This window comes from Sphaerodactylus townsendi, linkage group LG07 (genome assembly GCF_021028975.2).
Source record: "Sphaerodactylus townsendi isolate TG3544 linkage group LG07, MPM_Stown_v2.3, whole genome shotgun sequence".
NCBI lineage: Eukaryota > Metazoa > Chordata > Lepidosauria > Squamata > Sphaerodactylidae > Sphaerodactylus > Sphaerodactylus townsendi.
In genome coordinates this window covers 68,179,214-68,203,546 of record NC_059431.1, presented here as the reverse complement: position 1 = coordinate 68,203,546, position 24,333 = coordinate 68,179,214, and the positions used below count along the sequence as shown (strand labels likewise).

The 24,333-nt window shown below is 41.2% G+C and overlaps 1 protein-coding gene across 1 annotated transcript; it reads right to left on the bottom strand.

Moving 5' to 3' along the window:
* Positions 1-385: 385 nt before the first annotated feature.
* Positions 386-23,049, bottom strand: HSD17B3 (hydroxysteroid 17-beta dehydrogenase 3). The gene is made up of 11 exons (XM_048504144.1): positions 22,875-23,049; positions 21,455-21,501; positions 20,190-20,265; positions 19,654-19,761; positions 18,554-18,621; positions 14,420-14,455; positions 9,793-9,827; positions 5,902-5,983; positions 4,581-4,646; positions 4,183-4,332; positions 386-1,391 (listed from the first exon to the last, which is right to left on the bottom strand). The coding sequence occupies exons 1-11, from the start codon at positions 23,026-23,028 to the stop codon at positions 1,281-1,283; spliced, it is 933 nt and encodes a 310-aa protein (XP_048360101.1). The 5' UTR covers positions 23,029-23,049; the 3' UTR covers positions 386-1,280.
* Positions 23,050-24,333: the final 1,284 nt, after the last annotated feature.

The window sequence follows — 24,333 nt, the reverse complement described above, 5'->3', positions numbered from 1 at the left end:
TTCCAGCAAAAAATTAAGCTTAACACTCAGGTGTATGGGCCCAATTTGGGCCCAATTTCTCAACACATATTTTGACATGAAATGGCTCCAGAAGAATGCTATTTGCTCCAATTGGCATAAATTTATGGATAGATATATTAATGAGCACCATGTTGGAGATAAGGGGTGGTGAGCAATGTGAGTCTTCATGTTTAAATTGTTACACAGCCAACCTCATGGAATAAAACCTAGATGAGATTTGAATATTATGATGTTTCAACCAGAAGCCTAACCTAGTCCCACAATTTACAGATGTCATAATGTCAGTCTACTGTGTCTGTCCAGAACTTATGTTGATTGATTTTTAAAAAAGAAAGAATAAAGTATCACATAAAAACTGCCATAGTAACATGAAGCAGATTTTTTGTTTAATGTTAGGGGCGTTAATTTAACACAATGTAAACATGGCATGGATGGGTTGCTGCACAATTTACTCAAACAATTTACTCAAACTTACTCAAACTTAAAGATGTTGTATTTCAAAAATTTCAATATAAATTGACGTATGAATTTTCAAATAGAAATTAAACTGGGGTAGGAAACAAATTTCAGAATTTGCAAATTTTTAAACACCTCAAATACTGGTATGGATACCTTCTTCCAATTCCTATTATATGTCAGGTTTGAAGTTTATTTTCAAGTTCACTTTTTTAAAAAGCTCATCCCCACCCCAGTCAAATCCAAACATACACACAGGTCCCTGATGCTGCCTTCAGATCTTTCTAGTTCTCATTTTACATCTCAGTCTTCCTGTTGCAATTCCCCCACCCAAGATTAATAACTAAATGACCATTCTTCTATTTGCTTGTAACTACCAGCCCTTGCATCTGAACCTCCTTTCCCACTAAAAGGAAACAACTTCTGAAAGTCTCTTCCTCTATCACCAGAAAACCTTTTTACCCCATTTAAAATGACGTTATGCTCACACACACTACAATTTCTACAGAGTTCTCACACCACCCGTGGGAGTAAATCTTCAAAGACAATATTGCAATAATGAGTAATACCAATTGACTATTAAATTGTTTTGAAATACGTAACATCTACAAACTCAGGTTACAGAAAGGGTTGCAAAAGCAGAAGCTGTTAACAGATCATGAAAACTGTAACTGGAAAAATAGTTTTAAGAAGACCAGCACTGACTTTGAGGGGTTCTTTATACTTGTATTGAAAATGTTTCAACTGTTTATATTCATAATTCATAGCAGATCATCAGATAATTACATGTACCATGTAATTGGTCAAGTACTCTTCTGCATCTTTTTCTTGTACTCTGGTATCATGCGTAGGATTGTTTCTTGTACTTTGTTGGTGTGGAAGACCCACAAAGGGATGAAATGCAGGAACAGTGCCTTTCAAAAGAAAAAAAAACTCACTAAGATTTAATTATGTGGGCCAGCAATTCTGTTTTCCAGCAACCGGAAAAATTACCATATATGTTCTCCTTAGGTAACAACACATTTCAGATGCAGAGTAAACCAGTACTTAGGGGAGTTGCCCAAAGACACACTTAAAACAGGAGTTCCAGTTCATCTGCTTCTGATACTGAACTGTCTCACACAAAGACTTTGAGTCACACCCCTCCCCTATGTTTCTGACTGCTTTGCTTTTTGGGTAACCCCTGCTCAAGCATCTGCACCATCATCTGCGTCTATAATTTTCTGGAAATTCAAAGGGTCTATGCACAACCATATTCTGTATGATTGACACAACACCAGTCAATTGGTACTGTAGTTAATTGGTATCTGATAAAGGCTTCCTACTACATTTGATGTAGGGAGAAGACAGTGAAGGTGACACAATTGCAGTTATTTCACTTCTGTAATGGAGTCACTGCTGAATGTATGTTATGTAAGGATGCACCTGAAAATGCAGTGACAAGTTCTACTCTGTAGCTGACTTCTGAATGGCGTTTGTTAGCATGGAAGAGTTGTATGCAAGAAGAAGGTATGATAAGTGATATTAGAATTCTCAAGATGGGTCATCCTTCTCATTTCAAGGACTCAGGATAGTCAACAGGTAAGAAAAGAAATCTCACCACTTTTGGTATTGAAATGTGGTTCATCACCAAAGCAGGTTTTATCCCACCATTATAAAGATCTCATTATGGCTTAGTATCAATAACTTCTAAGGTTATACATTACCATAATCTGAGGTGTTAATTTGGCTATGAATTTAAGGCCTTAAACAGTTCAGAATAAATTGATGGAGCTGAGCAATGAAGATGGAGATGATGGAGCTGAGCAATGAAGAGGAGAATGATAGTGGCAAGGCGACAGAGGCAACGGCAAGCAGAAGTGAAGGAACCACTAGGATGACTGGTGGCACTACAGGGGGAGATACAGATTACCCTCTGGGCCTGATACTCTGCGCTCTGTCTCCCAACCTCAGGGTCATTCTCCCTTGCATTTGGGGATGTCACTGACCACTTCTTTACCCTAACCCTGGGGAGACAAACATCAGGGGCTTGACCTAGGGACACTGGGAATGTTAGCATCACTGGGGGTAGCAGCTGATGCTGAGCACATGCAGCAGGTAGACTTAACACTGCCAGATGGCAGTGAAGTTGGGGTGGCAGAGACTGGGAAGGGTGGCAGAGGCAAGTCCTGTCCCCCGGAGCCAGGTGTTGTAACCACTGATGCCATGGTGACATAGGAGATGCAAGCCTTTCTATGTCTTCAGGACTTAATCTGGATCATCCCATCGCCCACCCTTTCATCTATGTGTGTGGCAATGGAGCATGAGCAGCTGGAGAGCTATTGAAAGCAGCAGGGATACTTTTCCAGGGGTCACCAGTGGATGGAAGGGCTATAAATCTTCATGATGGCAGCTGCTGGGAACTTGGAGGAGTAGCTTGCTGTCATGAAGGACATGGAGAGCATGGAGAGGATGCTGGCGGATCTGTTGGAGACACTTTAGGTCCCTACTTAACAGCTCACCCTCCTGTTTCCTCCTCCAGCTCTTTCATGAGCATGGGTGGTGCGGGGATTGGCTTGGGGACACACTTGGCAGCATAAAGAACAAGAAGAAGAGTTTGGATTTATATCCCCCCTTTCTCTCCTGCAGGAGACTCAAAGGGGCTTACAATCTCCTTGCCCTTCCCCCCTCACAGCAAACATCCTGTGAGGTAGGTGGGGCTGAGAGAGCTCCGAGAAGCTGTGACTAGCCCAAGGTCACCCAGCTGGCATGTGTGGGAGTGTACAGGCTAATCTAAATTCCCCAGATAAGCCTCCACAGCTCAGGCAGCAGAGCTGGGAATCAAACCCGGTTCCTCCAGATTAGATACACGAGCTCTTAACCTCCTACGCCACTGCTGCTCCTGGGTGACCAGCTGCCTGGCATGGTTACTGGTGAGCTGAGGGATGTTGCAAATGCACACATTGAGCATGACATCCCCCCCTTCTCCTTCCAAACTTTACATGGACTTTGCTCCATGTGGGCACAGAATCAGCTTGGGGTGGGGAATGGAGGCTTGCAGCTGTGTCTTTTCTCCGATGCTTTGAGCTGACCTTTGTTCCTCTGGGGTGGGGTGTGTGCCGCTAACAGTTGAGGGAAAGGGTTACCAGATCTAGATTGGGGAAACCCAGCTAGTTGGGGTTGGAGAGGAACCTCTGAGTGGGATGTGTTGCCATAGAGTTCACCATCCAAATCAGCCTTGGACTCTAGGGGAATTAAGCTTTGACATCTGGAGATGGCCTGTCACTCTGAGGAATCTCCAGTTCCCACCAGGGGGCTTTCAAAGTCCCTTTAAGGAGAGGGGACTTCACTGACTAGCAGCTCATCTCCCTAGCCTCACATCTTGCCTCCCTTGGATGGGGTCTGCTGCCATGCTTAGTCACTGTGCCTCCAGCCCCCTCATTGGCTGCTGGTGCCGTCAATCAGGGTCCCACTGCCACTCCCCTCCCCACACACTTCAGCGGATCATCACTGCAGTGCACACTTTAACTTAAAATGGCTCCTTTTTTTTTTTTGCCCCTGTGGAAGTCTCGTCACAGGTAGCAGACCAGCAGTGCTGTGATGGAACGGCTGCTGGCTGCAGTGGCCATCCCAGGCCTCTGGGTTGTATTGCCTGAGTCCTTTAAATGCTGCTAATAGAAAGCCCAAACAGCCTTTCTTATTTGATGAAATTTTACAACGATTTACCAAGATCTCATGGGCTAAGCATCCGTGTGTTTCATCGCTGAGTTTGACATAATCCAGGGATTCTCTGACAAACGCTGTTGCTGATTTTGTGATTAGATTAGGCTTTGGGTTCATGGACATTGGAGTAGATACACCAAAAGGAGTCACTACCTGAAACAGGATCATCATCATCATTAAGAACATAACCAAACAAGAAGATCTCTGAAAACTTTGTAAACTACAAGACATTTGTGCTTTGTTAATAAGGACTATGTGTTAGGATGCAGTAAACAGCAGAGGTTAATATTTCACATAATGAAGAGTTGAGAAGAAAGATAACAAAACATCTGAGATGACTAATATCTATTCAGAGAATTTGAATTTTAGATTAATTCCAAAGGCAGATAGAAATACATCACCTGTATGATAATTCCCTTTCCTTTATATTCCACTTGAAGTGCTTTTGAGAATGTGTACACAAAAGCCTAAACAGACAAACTTAAATATATTAATTGAAGCAGAAATTACAGTTTGTATACTTGTATATATAAACATTTGACATTATTACTACAACATCAGACTTTATTTCTCATTCTTTCAGTTTCCTTCCTTTGAAATTATTTGGATCCCCTGAGCCTACCTGACATTACCCTATTTGCCAATTTTATTCTTGGATATTCTTCTTCATGGGAATTAGGGGTATACACAATTTTTCCTGTGTTTTTGGGGATTTGGGTTGACTGGACCCAAATATTTTCAGAAATGGGGAAAAAAGTCAAATAGGCATACTGCTAATTTGGAATTTTCAGTTCCGTTAAAATCTGTGGGGAATTCCTTTGGGCTTTGGTGGGCTGTTTTTCAAGGTAGCCATACCAAATTTTCAGCAGAGCTACAGGTGACTCTCCTTAGAAGAACTCCCAAGTTTGCTGAAGTTTGAATCAGGGGGTTCAGTTTTATGGTCTGCCAATGGGAATGCCACATCTATCCATGTTTTCAATTGTTTCCAATAAAAAATGGGGCACACCATTTGGGGGCACATAAAGTTGAATTTCCTGACCCATATCTCACCAAACTTTGTGGTTCTTCTGAGAAGAGTCAGCTATGCTGAAAAATTACCTTGAAAAATAGGCTCCTCAGTGCCCTCCAGATTTCCCATAGACTTTAATGGGCCAATGTCACACCTGAGCATCTCATGGGAAAAGTGCCCACCAGAGAACTTTCTGTGTAAGCCACTTCACACATTACAAAATGCACGTGTTTTCCACATGGACTTTTGACCAATGTGTTCTGGTAGCTCCCCACTAGGAATTTAGTGCCCAGGTATACAGGCCCAATTCATATCAGGACAATGACATATGCGAAGTAAATGTTTACGCCTTCCCACTGTGACATTTTTCCTCATTTAAAATGGACCCAGTGTGTGTTACTTGCTCAATGGGGTTCCATATGTACTGATGGGGTACACATAGATTTCCTCAACAGGACAAATACTAGCTTCCCAGGGGCATTCCAGGTCTGGAAAACAGCATGGGGGAAACTTAAGCTCTCCCTTACCACATGGTACGTTTCTAATCCAAATTGGCAGCAGAGAAACTTAAGCTCTTTCACCCCACGATAATTTGATCATGCATCATTTGCCAAATGGCAATAAGGATTTCAGTCTACATATATGGAGAAATACTCATCATTGTTCACTGTATCATAAAACCAATAAAATAAAAAGTAATTTGAAATACTTACTTTAGAAGCAGAATAGATGGTATATAATGGACAGGGGAAAGTGCCAACAGCAGAAGCAATGTTCAGAATAAGTCCTTTTTGTCTGGAAAAAAATATAAAATTGAGCATAAATTATCTATAATCTGCAGTGAAAAGAGGATTTGGAAATATGCTCAGAGGTTCCAGGGTGGGGCAGTCTTAAGACTTCATTAATAAGCATGGTTTCAAGCAGAAGATTTCCCTCCATTCTCAGACTGAGCATCCAGTCTGTAAAAATCTATAATACTACATTAAAAATCTTAAACATTTATTTGACAATATTTACATCATGGCTTTCCCACTAAAAAAGTAAGCCAAGGCAGCTTACAAATGAAAACACAGTATAACAACAGAGAAAACAATAACATAACCACCAAAACTTAAATATATGCTAAAACATAATTCTTTCCAAAAGGTATTTACTAAGCCCATCAATAAAACAGAATATCCACAACACCTTGTAAATATCAGCAAAGGAGGGGGGCATCTCACCTCATCTGGGAGATTTTTTAACAATACTGCTAATGAGAAAAAATGAAAATGACAGGAAAGAAGGACATCCCACCACCCTATGCCATTGGCTGTCCCTCAAAATCCCCACAACTGTTCATTATAAAGGATCAATGAGAATAAGAATTCACAGTTAAGTCTGAATTTCCATTCTTCAGTAGTACCAGTCTAGGGCAGTCCAGCGGACACTGTGCAGACAAGCAGAGTCCAAAATATTATACCAAATCTATTTTCGGGTGGTTTTGATGTGCGACACTCTGGACAAGAGGCTATTGCTTGGAAAGAATGTTGAAAAACAGAATGTTTCAAGTTGACAAAAGTGTCAAATAATGGTGCATTTTTCACATTCTGACTGGATATTAACATGCACAGAAGCTGAGCTGGAGACAATAGGTCGATATGGAAATTTTTTAATGTCTTGATGATCAACACCATGATATATATTTGTCTTTCCTTACACTGAAAGATTTAGTTGGAAAGGTACACTGACTGATCTTTTAACTCTTTTCTCAAGCAGGGAGTCATTTTTGAAGTTTTCTGAAAGGGTCTGATCCAATGATGGCCTGTTAACTCTGGAGTCTGACTGTGCGTTGGTGCACCTGAATTCCCCAAAGCACCTCCTAAGTCATATGGATTGGTACCCTTGTCTGTGTTTCTATGAAATTTCCCTCTGCCAAAGAAAAAGGGAAAGACTTAGATATTTCCCAAGTATTACAACCTTCCCATGGATGGTAGAGATGGAGAAGCTGTTGTGGATCTGGAAAGTAAAGTGTATAACAGATAGCCCTGGGAGGGCTCTCAAAATGGTATCACTAAAAGATATCACCACCATAATTTTGCCATGAGAAGGGGTTAGTATAGTACTGTGAGCAACTGCAAGGGCTGTCCTGTTTTGCACTCTTTAGGAATTACTTCCTCGTCCCAGCAGCAGTGAGAGCCTTTGAAGGCAAACTGATCCCAAAAACCTTGTATGGCGCTCCAATCTGGCTAAATCATAATCTAAAGCCTCTTGAGTCTATACAATCTAGCTTCTTTCGCAAACTACTTGGAATTTCGAACAGCGTGTCATCTCTCTCTTTATGTTCGGAATTAGGTCTAAATCTTCTCGAAACACGTATATGGCTCTCCTCGCTTCGATACTGGCTGCGCCTCCATTTCCGATCAGAACAGGACAGCCTAACAAAGCGAATGCTTTCGGATTCCTACCTCTCCACTTGGAGTCTTCTGATCAAGGAAAAAAATTAATTTGTTAGGCTTCGCTTTAGACTTCTTCATGAACATGGACGAAGCGCAAATAGTCAAACTTCTGTCGCTAAGGCTACTTGACATTGAAAATCAATTGCTTTCCTACTCAATGCATGAAGGGCATTTTACCGGAGGGCTCCCACCCTCTTCCCTTCAGTAAAGGGGCTATAGGTACTTTTACAATATATCTTCACCATATCTCCGACGTTACCCTAATGCTAGCCCGATTCGATGCCCTACCTTCCTTGGTCCTGAAGCGGTAGATTTCTCCAGATCCCATACACCAACAAAGAGCGTGTCCCTGCTCACAAAAAGCCATCGAGCAATCGAGTACATCCTCCTAGATTGCGAACTATATACTTCATCTAGAAGACAATATATAGACCCATACACTGAGAACTATGCCAACTCACCAGACAAGGTTAAATCCTTCTTTCTGCTTTGTGATCAGTCTCCTCAGAGATCCCTAGACGTTGCCAAATTTCTGGCGCTGGCACAGCAGATTCGTCATAGATTTTAGTTTATTTATTTATTTATTGTTTTAACCGCTGGAAATGTTCGAACCTACTTATTTTAACTTGATTCTCCTCAACCTCCCTGTTGTATTTTAAACTTATGCCAATAAAAAGGTTGATGATGATGAGGTATTACTTCCTGCCCCTTAGAATAAGGGAGGCTGACAGTTCCCCCCGCCCCCCGTTTGCAGTTCCTGCACTGAGCTTTCTGATAGGCAGCCTTAACTATAACCTTTTGAACAAAAAGATCTAAGTAGAATAGTAACTTCATCTGCCACATGCAGGACTGTCTTTGGCTCATTCCGCACATGCAGAATAATGCACTTTCAAACTGCTTTCAGTGCTCTTTGAAGCTGTGTGGAATAGCAAAATCAAACAATCTCAGCATTCTTTTTTTTTAATGTGTTTCTAGCCCTTATAGTTGAATATATACTTGAAAAAGTGGTGGTTAATAACAGGTTCCGATGGTGGTAGGATTCAAACAGTGGCGCTGCTGCACACACGCATCTCCAGTGCCTATTGGGCAGGGAGGTTGCTTTAGTAACCCCTTCTCGGCACTCAGAAAAAAATAGTAACCACTTCTAGAGAAGTGGTGAGAACTGGCTGGATCCCACCTCTGCTTGAAAATGAAATCTCATAAGTCAGAAAAGAGCTATGCATAATTCCATAAGAGTTTTATTGGAGTAAATCAAAAGTGCATTTAGTCTAGTACCCTGATTTCAAGAACGACCTGCCAAATGTTTCCAGGAAGTCCACTAGCTGTGCATTAAAGGCAATGGTCTTCCTTTATTGTTTGTTCCCCAGCAGCTGGGACTGAGTTGCACCACGCCTCTGAACATGGAGGTTTTGTTTGTATTATCTTGCCATCAATAGATTTTTCCTAATTTTATCTAATCTTCTTTTAAAGGTCTTTAAATCAATGTCAATACTCACAAGGTATAGAAGTATAATCTAGGTTTGTCTAAAGAAGTACTTCCTTTTTCATTCCTGGATCCACTGTTATCAGGTTTTGTTGACTGACTCCAAGAGAAGAAAAAATGTATTTCGATACATGTACCTATTTTATAAAGCTCCACCATGGCCTGTCTTCATTGGGCACAGAAAAGAGGCACAAATGCCTCTCATAGCCCTTTACTTTATTCTGCAGAAACTGAATAAAAAAGGCAAAATGAAGACATGCAAATGTGTACAGGTTATATAGCTCAGAGAATTAACAGAGTACACATTTATTTATTATCTGAGAAGTACTGCATATATTGGCACCAAACCTAATGGCCTCAACCAGTGTTGTGAGAGTTTTGAAATAAGGCTCATGAGATCAGAATCCAAATCCCTGCTCTGTCAAGTAGTCATTCAGTATCTCTCCCCCTGTCTCTCACTTCACAGAGAATCAAATAGGGAGGACCATATACAATTTCTATTGATTTTCTTAGGGAAAGGACAAGATAAAAATCTAACAACAATACATTTACACTGTGACCTTGGAAATCTATAACAGTGAGGTTTCAGCAAGAAAGCCTAACAGTATGAATTCTACACACAAATGATCAAAATGAGAGTTTCTTTCAGAAAATCCAGAATTGACTCCAAACTAGAGTTTTACCTTGATACCATCTGTTTCATAATTATCTGTGTCATCTAAAAAAGAAGGAAAGCATATTTTGAGTTGTAACAATTTGCATTTTTACAAACAAGGTACTGAATAGAAATGACTACTTATTCAAAGCATTCAATTGTGATGGGAAGCAGCTCCAATGCAGATAAAGAAAGATGGGTGAGGGACTAGTCTGATGGGTTTTGATCCTACTGCGCAGTTAGAAGAGGAAAATAAATTTTTGAGATCTGTGCCAAAATATGCCTGCCAGGGAATCTTTTCAAGCTCACAGATTGTAATCAGAAGAGCATGTTGTACCATTGATGGTGCTGAATTTACGCTGCTAAACAAAGTTTCAGTTTACTAGACCCTAATGAGGAGTTAATATCCCTAGCCTTATTCCACCACTTGCAGTTAAAAAAATTAGTACTTGTCACCACTATAAGTCATCATAGATATCCTACCTAGAAACTATTTCCATTTGTATTGTCAAAGGCTTTCACAGCCGGATTCAACTGGTTGTGGTGGGTTTTCCGGGCTGTGTGGCCGTGGTCTAGTAAATCTTGTTCCGAATGTTTCGCCTGCATCTGTGGCTGGCATCTTCAGGGGTGTATCACAGAGGCTCATTCCGCCAAGGCCAAAAAACAATGATTAGTGAAAACAGTGTGAAAATGGTGTAAAAGGGTTTAAAACAGTGTAAAAGGGTTTATACTGCTTTCACACCATTTTCACACCACTATTTTTGGCCCATGCAGAATCAGCCAGAGAGAAGTCTGTTACACCTCTGAAGATGCCAGCCACAGATGAAGGTGAAATGTTAGGAACAAGATCTACCAGACCACAACCACGCATCCCGGAAAACCCACCACAACCAGTATTTCCATTTGATTCTTTGAAAACTCTTCTTTAAATAAAAATCCACAGATCTTTTCTAAATACCTTCCAATTAATCCTGTATTTTTGGGTAACTTGTTTCCATAACGTAGATCTATTCTAGGCAAATGTTTTCTCACCTTATCTTTGTACCATGTATATGACCAGTTTAGCCTTTTGTGTTGTACAGAATGCCCACTATAAGATACCAGTTTTTTTAAAACCCACCTTTATTTGGAATCAAAGCCAGTGTTCACAAACTTTTCACTCACAAGCAAGAAAACATCTAACAACTTCTCAGCAAAGGATAAGGAAAAATATATGATATACACAATCCTGAAACTATATACTATCTTATTGCTTGAGAACTATAATCTCTGTTGCCCTGACCTGGCCAGCTCAGGCTAGTATGATCTTGTCAGATCTAAGAAGCTAAGCAGCATCAGTCCTGGTTAGTACTTGCATGGGATTAGACCAAGGAAACCAGGGTCACCATGCAGCGGAAGGCAATGCCAAACACCTCTGTAAGGGTCTTGACTTAAACACCTTTCTGGGTTTGCCTAAGTCAGCTATGATTTGGCAGCATTTTACACACAAAATATCTGTCACTTTAGAGTTACCAAATTTCATTTCCATCATTTGCCCTAGTTAGGAAACCTTGCTTCTTCAGCCAGGCTACAGAGCATCCCTTTTTGCTTTCAACCAGTGAGGAGCAAGGCAACTGTTTTTCCCACATTGAATAAATCTACATGGTTTTGTCAAACACTCCTTTTTTAAAAATTCCAATCAGACCCTGACTGTTCTACTCTGTAGAAAATTCTAATCTTCTGGTTCTAGAGAATACTAAAGAAGTCATGGCCTACCTAACTCAGCTTTGTGCTTCAGGAAAGGCAGTGTTGTCTTGTGAGCTCTCACATTTTTTCCTGCTCTTCTAAGGAGTTCAGGACAGTGTACATGCTCCATCTCTGTGCACTTTCTCTTCACTACAAGATGGGTTAGGCTAAACAAAGGTCCAGAGCCATCTTGTCAAGGGTGGCTCAAAGTTTTGATTGCCATCATATCCCTGTACCCATTCCTCATTACTGCTCCTGCCTCCATCTGAGAAGTCCAAGACAATGACCTTCCTTATCATGCCTATGCAGGTCTATTATCATGCCTATGCAGGGGCACCCTTGCCAGAAGAGAGGGCAAAAATGCAGTGGCAAAATCCAGAAGTGGGTGCCACCGCACAGGGGGAATGACCGGAGGTGTTCCCATGGTGGAGCCGACTTTAGTCAGCTTCCACCTGGGCTTTCAAGCTGGGGATGCGATGGCCAGGGCTTTGGACTTTCACCACCCAAAAAGGTGGCAACCCTCCATTGAGCCCTATAGAGGGCTTTCCAGGTGGCCAGGGTTTTCTTTTTCTTTTTTTGCTGAAAGTCCTCTGGGAGATGGTGCAGCAGTGCGACAGCAGAGCTATCCCCAGCTGCAGTGGCCTCTGAATTGGGCTGCATGCTATTTATGATTTTAAATATGATAGCCACTTTCAGAGTTAGAAGGCCTCTTACTTCTAGGAGTTAAGAGCAGATATCAGGGCCTTCTCACTCCTTTAGATCCTGCTCTTGAGCTACCTAGGATCATCTGGCTGGCCACTTAAAGAACCAGAAAGAGCCACAAAACTTCCTTATGTTCTTATCCAGCCTGTGTATGGATATACTGTCAATCCAGCTACCTATTCCACTTGGAACATGTACTATATTTAGGGTTGCCAACAATCTGGAGCAAAAATCCTGTCCCTTATATAAAGGCTAAATAGGTTATTCTTTATGAGAGGATGTTATTCATCTCCATCTGTGAAAAGCTTCAGTTGCCCATTTCCACACAACAAACCTCTATTAAGGGGAAAGGACATTTCTTTCAGGCCTGTTAGCATAACAAGCTATATTAATATATTAAGCTTATATCAGGTCCTGTTGTTCCCCAAGTAAAACAGTCTTAGGTGCCCTGTACTCAGCCAGAACAGGGTGGGAGACTCACAAGCAAGGTATAACAGTTCACCAAAGAAGAGGTTTTACTGCATAGAATAATTGAGACCCTAACTCCTCCCAGGGTCTGACTAAAATAAAGTACTTGCTTGACTGGAACAACTTGAAGCTTGAGACTTTGATTCTTTTTTTACTTCTTCCAAGAAAGTCCACCTTGTCTGTGCTTTCCTGTGGTTCTTTCAGTGTCCTCTATCTGGACTCTACTTTCTGTAACACCTTAACTTAATGCTCTACACTTTATACACCTTAGACGTAAGATATATTGCAGCCTTTCAGCTCCACTAGCACCTTAGACTAAATTAACTGAACAGGGGCACTACTGGGTAATAAGGAAGACTGTGAGGCTGTTGCCTCTAGGGGGCTTCTTCAAGGGGCAAGGTCTAACTACAGTTCCCTCCCTTAGAACACTATACAAAAGGAACTAAACCCATACCAACTATAGGGACAACTGAGGCTTAATAAAGAAATAATTAGAACTTCTCTGGGGGCATGACAGCCCCTATAATTTGTGGAATATGGTCATGGGGATTTAGTTAGAATAACTAGTTGATTAACAACAGAATAGCAATGCCACACATGACACTAAAAGTGCGATTTATATATTGCCCATGTCTGTGATATGAATTTGAATGTGAACTTAAAATGGTTCTTTCCTGCATTCTACCATTAGCCACATTTAAACTGGTACACTAGGGATGGGGAATCTTCAGGAATAGCATGATAAGAGAGTCAGAGGTCTGCTTCAGAAGGAGGAAATCAACACATTCAGCAACAGGAATGTTAGGTAAATAACAAAAGAGTAACATAGAACTAACTGAAGGTTATTAATTTTTCTGTTCAGGATGGAGTAATTATTTTAAAGAATGTGGTCTGTTAGGTTCTGATTGCAAATGCAGAGCACAAATCACTGACAGAGATCCAGACTAAACTAACAATGTCCACTAATTTCCCTTTTTTTCTGAGGATCCCTCATATTGTTCCTGACGGTCTCCTATCCCCCAGGACAGCGGTCGGCAACCTTTACCACCCAAAGAGCCATTTGCACCCATTTTCCATGGCCCTGAAGATCTACCAAGCCAGAGAGAGCCACTTCCAGTTCAGCCCCTCCACTCACCTTTCCTTCCAGTGCTGGGAGGTGGAGGCGCCGGGCAGGTAAACCCCCTCTGCCCGACGGAGCAGGCAGCGTGGGCAGAGGGGGGGATGGTGGCTGCAGCCTGCCCGGTGCCGCCACCTTTTGTGCTGCTGGAGGCAGCGACACCGGGCAGGGAAAATCCCTCTGCCCGACTGAGCAGGCAGTTGCCGTGGGGCAGAGGGGGGATGGCGGCTGCAGAGATGGCAGAGGGGGGATGGCGGCTGCTCTGGAGGGACACACCCATGCTGCCCTCTGATCTCCAGGCCAAGTGGAGCCACAGTATAAGGCTGAAAGAGTCGCATGCGGCTCCGAAGCCGCGGGTTGCAGACCCCTGCCCCAGGAGCAGTATTTTGTTGAGATCAATCTGCTATAATGGGAGTGGAGAGACAGGAAAGTACTTCTCATTGTTATAAAATGTAGCTTGGATCCCATTCAGTATGATTTTGAAAACTGCCTCCAGAATTATTTTATTGATATGGAAATTAGTTATGCTCAGACAGACTGTTTTTCCTGTGAAATACGTCTTTTTCTGGAAGTACTTTGTTTGTGGAGTACATCAACAAGAAATACCTTCAGTTTTCATGTATACTTTATGTATGGTACATACCTTGGATACTGAGATCATGTTGCAATTGATAAGATCCTGTCGAGGATAAAAAGCAGAAGAGTTGCATACATGGTGAAGACAAGATTCTGTTTTACATAACCATGATGTAGGGGAATGTGTTGATGTCCAAGGTAGAGATGGGCACAGGAAAACATTGACAGGGCTGTCCTACCATTAGGTAGGATGTGGTATCCCAGGTCAAATAAGAGTCTAGGGCCATTTCCGCATGAATGCGGAAGCGGCCAAGTCAGCGTACTTGTCGCCGACCTGACGATGCTAGGACCGTCCGTACCGACGGTGCTAGAAAGAGCCGGGCAGCCGGTGCCCCAGAGCGCCGGCCGACCCGGCATGTCCCTGACGCCTCGGCGTCGCGCCGAGGGCCACCAGGGGACGCTCACCCCCCTGGAAGTCCCGCACGCCTGCTCATGAAAGCGCGGGGCAGGGGAGGGCGTGGTCCCAGTATTCACCGGCGGCAGCGGCCAATTCCAGGTGGACAAATACAGGGAGAAAGAGCGAAGCCGGGGAAGCGGCTGCCGTTCGCCACGCAGTAGCAGCTTCCAGCCGGCGCTTCCCAGCAAATCGCGTTCCAGGCGCACTGGGGAAGCGCCAGGCGTGGGGACCCCGGCGGTGAATTGGTGCAAGAGGCGGCGGACTGCGAAGCAGCTTCGCCCTGTCGCGAATGGCGGCCTGGGAATGGCGCTTTTAGCTACCATCCCCAGGCCAGCCATTGGCCCGTCGAGGAAACGGCCTGGAAGCTCTTAGAGAGTATGATTAAAGGACAGCAAACTGTCAGTTAATTAGACTATTATCACAGTGAGCTGTGCCATTTAGATCTTCTGCCTTTCTTGGGCCAACTTTGTGCCTGGATAATTATTGTTAAGGAGCCGCGAGGCATAGTGGTTAAGTGCTTGCACTGCCACTCACACAGCCAGGAGTTCAAGCCTCCTGTGGGTCAGATATCCTGGCAGCTGGCTCATGGTCAACTCAGCCATCCATCCATTCCTTGGTCGGTAAATGAGTATTTAGCTCATAGCTAGGGGGTAAAGAATAGCCGGGGAAAGCAATGGCAAACTACCCCACCAAAACGGCTTGCCTATGAAATCACTGCTTGCAGTGGTACCCCAGGGTTGGACACAACTGAAGGGGAAATTTTACTTATTATTTTTAATGCCATGTAGTTATCAATTTCCATAAAGAAAATTAACCACTGTGGCACTCCACAGGATTAGCTCTGGTTCTGCCACCAACAGAAAGATGAAGTTTCCTTTTTGACAGGTTGTTATTTTTTTCCTAAGTTCTAGGAAAAAAGCATATTAGTTTGTTTGTTTTGTAAACTGGATGCAGACCCACCCCATACTCCCAGGGTCAGCTACAAGGTAAAGATGAACAGAAGTATGCCATTAAGCTACCACCGTACCTTTGTGTGGAACTCACAAACACCTGGATATGCACACACAGACACATTCTAACACACTCCTGGAGCATGCTCCACTGGTGCCAGACAATAGGGCTAGAAGGAATGTATACACCTCATACTTTTCTGCCTGCCCAAGTTTTTCCTTTTGCAGGAAATGGAAGGCAGGCTCAGAAGCCTTTGTAATGGAGCAGTACTCTCCTATTTCATGTAGGACAGGTACTGCAGATAAGATGGAAAGCTGGTACAGAAAGCAAGGAACTGTTCACATAAAACGATATTCAAGCTTGTCAGTTGTAAATATGGGTACTATTTCACTGCATCTCTGCCCCTTCCCTTGTTCTTATAAGTGTTTTTAAATGGATTTTATGGAAAGTATGGGATTTTTAAAAGCATTTGCGACAACAGCTGCATCCAGATATCATGCCAAAATGAGATTAAGCAAACGCTTTTTGGGCCTTGGGCATGAACACAGTTTGTTTCCGGGCTCATATGCTCTTTTTGCTCCTTCCATCTCCTTCCTCCACTCATGCATTGAGCTTTAATTGAATTTTTCCCAGTTTAACCAAGTTGCAGTTCACTATGACATCTGAAAATGGGTTTCTTGGCAAATTGGAGTTAGTTTCCACAACAAACCAGGATTATAAACCTCAATGTAATCCCTGTTTAGAATCCTATTTTGTGAAGAGTAAACAAAATCCAATTTGTCAAGGCATTGGAAGTCATGTCAAATTGGACCTTGATCAAATTAAGAAGACTTTGTAAGGGGGGCGGGGAAGTTGGTGGGAAATGAGATGAGCATGTGAGCACAGTTAACAAGCTGTATTCATACTGATACCGATAAACTTTTGGCTGATTACGCACAAGGGTTTACTACATGGTGAAGGCAAATATCCACTGTGGCAAGATTTCTTGTATGGACGTATTTCCTCTAGCACTGCCTTCACTTTCCACTCTCTTCACAGCAAGCCAATTCACTTATAGCACAATTTTAATTTTGCTTTGCTGCCAGAGTGGGACAGCTTTGCCCCAGACCTCTTCCCTCCACATGTAGCCAACCCATCTATTCTTACCCCCCCACTTCCTCACACTGCTTTGCAATCTTTTCCTTTGCCCTCCTTCCTGTTGCTGACTACTTCCTGCATCTTGTCCTGCTGAATCATATCTATTGTGTCATGAGGCAGCCCCTGGATACTTACCAGGACCCAGAGGACTCTGAGGCAGAACCTGAGGACACAGTGCAGCCAGAGGTGGCTGCTCCTGAGGAAGATGAGGCAGCAGAGCCAACTCACAGCCCTTCCCTGTCTGATGACATGCAGCGGGAGGAGCCTGCAGATCCTCCTAGGAAACCCAGTGATGAGCCAGCTGTGCATAAGAGGCAGAAGCAGAGGCTGCTACTGAAGAAGCAAAAAAGGAGTGCTTGTTTGGCAGCAAGCTGTGGGAGATTAGAAGTCTCTGCAACTGATGAGGATTAATTCCTTGCGGAATCCCAGCCCCTTGAACAAGGCTCTCTATATAAGCCTTGCTGTGAGCTTACTTCTGCCTGGGTGCAACAAGTGTGTTACCTGTCACTGCCATGTGCCTGGTTCTTCATTGATTCCCAGCCTGCCTTGACCTATTGTAACCTGACCACATCTTGCCTGCTACCTGCCTTGACCTATTGGACTGTGACCTGACTATGCCTTGCCTGCTGCCTGCCATGACCTGACCACACTTGTGCTTGCCACCTGCTTTGCCCTGCGGGGTCGGACCCAGCCACACCCCTGCCTGCTGGCAGCATATATTATCTGTGGCCTCCCCACTCCTGCATATCTTTAGATTCTTTTTAAAAATTAATAATCATATTGATAGGTTGATAAATCGATACTAGCACTAAAAATGTAAAAATAATAAGACGGCTTGATCGTCCAAACATCCGATTTGCCCCTGCATTTGATCAACAAACTGGGACATCTCCAGCCTAGTAGTTTTATACACAAGCAATCAGTGATCCAGACTACACTGGGAAAAGCCTATCAGTCCTGACACTTCAGTTTACAGCACATTGGGAGACAGATGATCGTGAACCTGGAGAGCTCAACAAACAGCAGGTCATGTTGCCACTCCCCTCTCGCTTCCTGCTATAAAAAACAATCCGCATTTGGGCAAATTGTTCAGATGCTGTATTCAAGACTTTTCTTTAATAGTTCGCCTTTTTATGTCAATATATCAATCTCCCTATTGATCTACTGACAAGATTAAATATAAAAATTAAAGATTATATTAAAAATTAAAGCATGTATATCAAATAGAAAACCCACGAAACATCATGTGTCCCGCCGACACAAGCAAAAAGCTAGCTGATGGGTAATGCCTGCTCCACTGCAAGCAGGGCAGTGGGTAATAATACTAAACATACCCTGAAACAAAGACTCTCTTTGAAGTCACAGGAACCTTGCTGTGCATAATTGGCCTTTGTGTTATTACAATTTCTCATGACATCTCAATGCAGCTGACATGATTCATAGGGAGACAAAGAGATTCAGACATTTGACTAGTTAAAACCAAGAAACTTACCAGATACACTTAATTTGAAAATCATGAAATTAAGCACCTCATTCTAACAGGTCGTTTAGGAAAATGGCTGTACTCTTACTTATGTAGAAATTGTCCTTGTGTTCCATATGAAAGGGAAGTGTAGTTACTTCCAAGAATGTATATTATTGTAAAACAATATTTACCTCATCTTCCTTTGATCCATTAAGAAAACAACATGGATGGGGATTATGAAGCATTCCAACATTGTTAACTAATAAAAGAAAACACAATAAATAGCAAAATTAGATGATGTAACTACTTAAAAATGGGTTATTTTGTGGATACAGCAGTTGATGAGGGTATTTTACATCAGACCAGTCTAGACCCAGATCAATCATACATTGGGCTCATGAGATCTTATTTGATGAAATACAAAGTCAGTAGACATGAGATGGGGTAATTTCCCTCAGTGTTTTGTAGAGATACTTCAAGATAGATCTCAAACTCCAGCATGATCTCAAACTCCAGTGTTTTGTAGAGATACTTCAGGATAGATCTCAAACTCCATTGCATGTTTCTACCATGGTCCAATTGTTGACCAAAATGAGTTGATTTTTGAGGCATGCCTAACTCATATAGGTTTTGAAGTGATAAGTGGATTGAGTAGTTTACAGGCATGGAGACTCATTCAGGCAACCATTTAAGCCCAAACGTCTTAATTTTTAATTCAGTGACTGTAATCTGCCATTGTCTATTACATATTGAGCTAAATGGTGATTATGTTTTGTTAGTCCAAACTTGAGGTTTTTAGCTTTATTCGGGAACAAGAATCAACTTTGGGGATTTCCTAATCAAAAACTTTTATTTGAATTGCTTTTAATGAGATGGAATTTCCAGTCGTCTCCATTGTTTACATCTTCAAAGTGTATTTTCACATTTAAATTAAATAACAGTTATGGCTTCCTCATAAATAACTTCAAAAATTATTTGCAAAGAAGATTCGTGAATTGTTAGTGTAAGACTTAACAGAGAAAAGTATTTTAATTATCAGTAATTGTTATTAGCTTGGAACTTTAAATATGTGGTTAAAGAGCAAGTGATATTAATTTTTGCTGTTCATACTTGATATAGATGAAGTTGGGAGTCCTTATGTTCAGTGTACTTTCTTATAATTTCTGATCTTTTTCTTTTCTTTGCTTTTTGTAAGCATTTCAAGTACTAATACAATTTGACATCAAAGAGAAATGCAGACATTCCTGTTTTCTATCTGAAAGATACTCTTAAAAGTTCTTGAATAACTTACCCAAAATTCCAATTTCTAAACCTTGAAGACTTTTTTCAATATCATCATATATATTATTTTTGGTGAAATCAGCTTGTATGATTTTCACATTTCTGCCTGTGGCTTTTTCTGTGTTAAGAAAAAGAAGAAAAGCACATGTGTTCTATAGCAATATAGCTGGTTGCTGTTGGCACATTGCCACACCATGCCACTACAGGAATTGTAGCACTGAATTCTAGTCAGCACACATTTTAAGCAGAAGACAAGTTCATCTTTGTCAAGGAAAAAACCTCAAAATAAAAAATATAGAATTTAAAAGAAAAAGAAAGGTATTCATAAAGAGAATAATGTTTCAAGCATGAGTTTATAAATATGCAGTGGAACATGCTAGGGAATGTCCACTATATGTCCTCCTGTTTACAGATGTGTTTAATTTTATTTAATTTATATCCTACCCTTTCCTGCTAGAGCCAGGAAAACTGTGACCATATCGAAAAAGTGAAATTGTACCAGTGGAGAAATTGAGTAAAGATATTTCACGTTTTTTAAAGTCTTACCAATTTCAGAGGCTACCTTCCTCAGCGTTTCAAGAGTTCTGCTGATCAGAACAGTATTTAATCCCCGCTTGGCCAGCTACCAAGAAAAAACCAGTTTCAAACAAGGAGCATTGAAAAATGTACAAAATTATGATAATTCAATTTCAGCATCTGCAGTTTCCAGATACTTGAATTGGTGACATCCCAGTTATTAAAAGGAATTTTACCCATTTCTTGTATCTTGTTCCCCAATGTGTTCTTATTTTGTAAAGTGCAATTATAAGCAGAATAACATTGAACAAATTGGAAAATTCTGACTCCTAGTGGCAAGAGCAGGGAAATAATTATGCAGATCTAGGTCTTGGGTATTGTGATTAATTCTATTCCTCTCCCTATCCAGTTATTCTAATTAATTGTTCTGTAGCACATCCGTATTAAAGAGACACTTCCATTTAAGCATCTCTTCAGTGTTTTATGGAAGTGTCTCTTCAACGTTATGCAAAAATCAATAGTTCCTGCCCTCAAAGTTCCATGAAGTACAAAATGAACCGGGGGGGGGGGGGGGGCCACGACATTCCATGGTGGAGTATACTACCACACTGAATTTTATGACTGCCATGTCTGTGAGCTGGGGCACAAATGTCTCAGTCATTATGGGATAGCTGCCAGAAGCAGCATTTTTAATAGAATCTCTTCCAAGTGGGCAACCAACTTGCAACTTGCTGCATGTGTAGCTACTCTCATCCTCCAACAAAAACAAACAAACATACCACATCCTACAGCCAAAAAAAGACATGACTGCAACAACTCCCTCATCATCCATATTGAGGAGTCCTAAATAAACAGAACTCTGAACCTCCCACATTAAAGTCTCCCACTGGTTTCCCCTCCCCAGATGATCCCTATCATGTACGGAAACTATGCTTGCCACATAGAAGTCCCACCATAGTGGGCCTGATAATCCGTGCACCTTTCATGTCAGAGGTCATCTTACTAAGTGGTTGTCAGTGCCAAATGCCCACAGTTGCAAGATAACAATACTCTATTTTAAAGGACTGTTCTAAGAAAAAGCCCTCTGAATACTCCACATGAATGGTACCACATGAATGGTAAATAGTATACTAACTCCATCATGTGCAGGGATGGGTGGAGGAAGGGGAAAGTGAGGATGGGGTATGAGTCTGAAATTGTGTGCATCAAGGAATGCTGCTGTAAATTTCGTTGTGCGTACACAGTGACAATAAAATGCTTATGCTTATGCTTAATTGTATATATGGTTATCTTACCTCAAACGAATAGGCTTTTCCAATCCCATCTCCTGCTCCTGTGATTACTAAAGGAGGAAAAAAGGAGGTAAATGCATGGCAGTTGGTTATCTTGGTCTCAGTTGCTCAGGATTTTTTAATGTCCTAATCTTATTTATCTTCAGAGTGTTTGAAAGTGCTATACAATACATAATTTGAGGTAAAAATGCATTTAAAATAATGCCCTTAGTGATTAGTGACAGAAAGAGGACAATCTATTACAGTATAGTTCTATAGACCTCCACTAGTGTCTTCTCAAATATGTAGTTGTGCCTATCAACTTAACTTTGAGGTGGGTAAATGAGACTTCTGATGAAAAAAAGCATCTCCCAACCCATATTTTGATGAGGTTCTGTGAAAGAAAACAAGAGTTAACATTTTTAAATTGTATTTTAAATTTATTTCTCCTTTCAGTTTTTGTTTACTTTTAGAAGACCTATTTTAAACTGAAATTTGAGGTGAATACTAGCATGGTGCAGCTATGTCTATACATTTAATGTGCAATCCTATAAAAGTGTAACTGCTTAGGATTGCCCCATATATCTCTTAAAACTAAATCCATGATCTTGTAACAAATGGTTTGTTAAGCTGTTCTTTAAACTGGAAGGATTTTTGCTGCAGTATGAGGAGAGGGGAAGTGCTGAGAGAGAGAAAGAAAGAAAGAGGTGCTGGCAGCATGCACACATCCTACACACCTAAAATGGGATTTCTGATTTGCAAAAAGGGGCTTAATATACCAGTGGAAAGTCAGGAGCTATTGTACGTTAAAGGCCATGGGAGAAGCTAAAGCTTTCTGGCACATTTGCAGTACCCCAAACCTGAGTTAAGGGGGCTGGCAGAATTTTCAGGAGACAAATAAGGGAAAACTTATCCTGAAGGTCAAGTTATTTTAAAAAATAATTCCACATTGATGAATATAAGTTAGAGGGGCTATTCTGTTCATTAGGGACAGAATAGCAGGAGGTCAAATATTCTTTCTATAACAATGTGAAGGCCAGTTAGATTTAATAAACACTGGAAAACTGTATCCAAGGAATAAAGGCTTTTCATAACAGCAAATTCTCTTGCATTTTCAAATGAGTAACAATTTAACCATTTTATGTATTGCCAGAACTAAAGCATATCAACAAAAACAAGGTGCCTGTTTCTGAAAGATGGAGAATTTGATATCATATTAGATTTAGTATTATATTTGAAAATGATTGCACACTGTTCAGATTTGTTTTCCATTTTAAATACAGCATAAACCTTGTCAAACAATCTAGTTGGTATAAAAGAAAAACACATAAAAGTGAGAGAAAAGTCTTACATGCTTTACAACAAAGGATGAAAGTAGCATTAATTACTAGATTAGCACAAATTAGCCAATCATAACTACAGAAATGTGAGGAAAATTTCTTACCTGCCCATTCTCCCATTGACCGAAAAAAAGACTGAGGCACTGGACTCCATATACGTGGGTAGAAATATTTCAAAAACCAAATGCAGTTCACCAGACAAATCAAACAAATGGTGGCTCCAATTAAAGTGAAAAGCCATTGCTGGAATTCTTCCATGGCAAATCAATGCTGTAAGCTTGGACAAGATATTACTATTTTCTCTTTTCTGATATACTGCTACTCCAGGTTCTGGCAAAAAAGAGAAAGAACAGTGTGTCTAATCAAAACCTTTGAGTCACGTGGGGTGTTTTTCCCCATGGAAATTATTACAGAAACTTTCTCAACCCAGATATGCAAACTACAGGAGCCAACCAAACCAAACTGAAACATCTAAAGCCACGCAGACAAATATGCAATCTTTCTTTAAAAAATGACATGAGATAAAAATAAAAGCTTGGATATATTTAGATGAATATAAATATTTATTTTTTGGGCAAGCACCTGCTTTTAGCACACACACACACAAATTTTTTTGGTGGACTTTCCTAAATCAGCACTGGACCTGAAACTGAATCCCAAGACTATTTCTACCCAGTGCTTATTCATTGACAGATTAGGCCATTATCATTGACACTGCTGAACTGCTGTTCATGTTAGCAGATCGTGCTGTTGTCTTCTGTACGTGCATAGTTTCTCTTTGGACACAGGATTCTTTATAAGAAGGCATGCACATGTATTCATTGCCTATGGAAGCTTGGGCCTGTTGTATTATCCTGCCATCACTGCTGGAAATAGCAAAATACAATCAGTTTTCTGGAACACAAATGTATAGCCAAAATCCACTGACAATGGGGACAGACATTTATTTTGAGAGAACTAAAGCAGCTTGAAATAAGAATCACTACATGTGGTGGTTTCAGGTGGGTAGCTGACTGTCTGTAGTAGTAGTTCTGTAGCACTTTAATGACCAGCAGCTTTCATGTCAAAGTATTTGATGAAATGAGCTCATAAAAGCCTATACAATGGAAAATTTTGCTGGTCTTTAAGGTGCTACAGGATGTACATTTTGTTCTAATTGTGATGGGTACACCTAGTCCAACTTTACTTCTGATAATTAGGTTTGGAAAGGGAAAGGGTTGTAACTAGGATGCTTGACTATGAGCCATGATCTGTCTACAAGTTGAGCCATGATCTGTCTACAAGTTGAGATCAGTGCAGTCAAAAATTCATATTTGATAATGAGGCATTATACAATCATGCATGCATGTTATCATAATGTTTTCCAGTGGCTTCTTCCCATTCTCATGCATTGTTCAACACATTCTTTAATTAAATAAAATATTTACATTTCAGAATTAGTGTCTAACAGATGTGAAGCACCTTCTTTTGTTTTACATGTCTGCCTGACAATGTTCATTAATGGCAAGTGCAAGTGAACTGTCCAGATCTGGAGCAATATGCAGTAATATGTTACTCCAACTC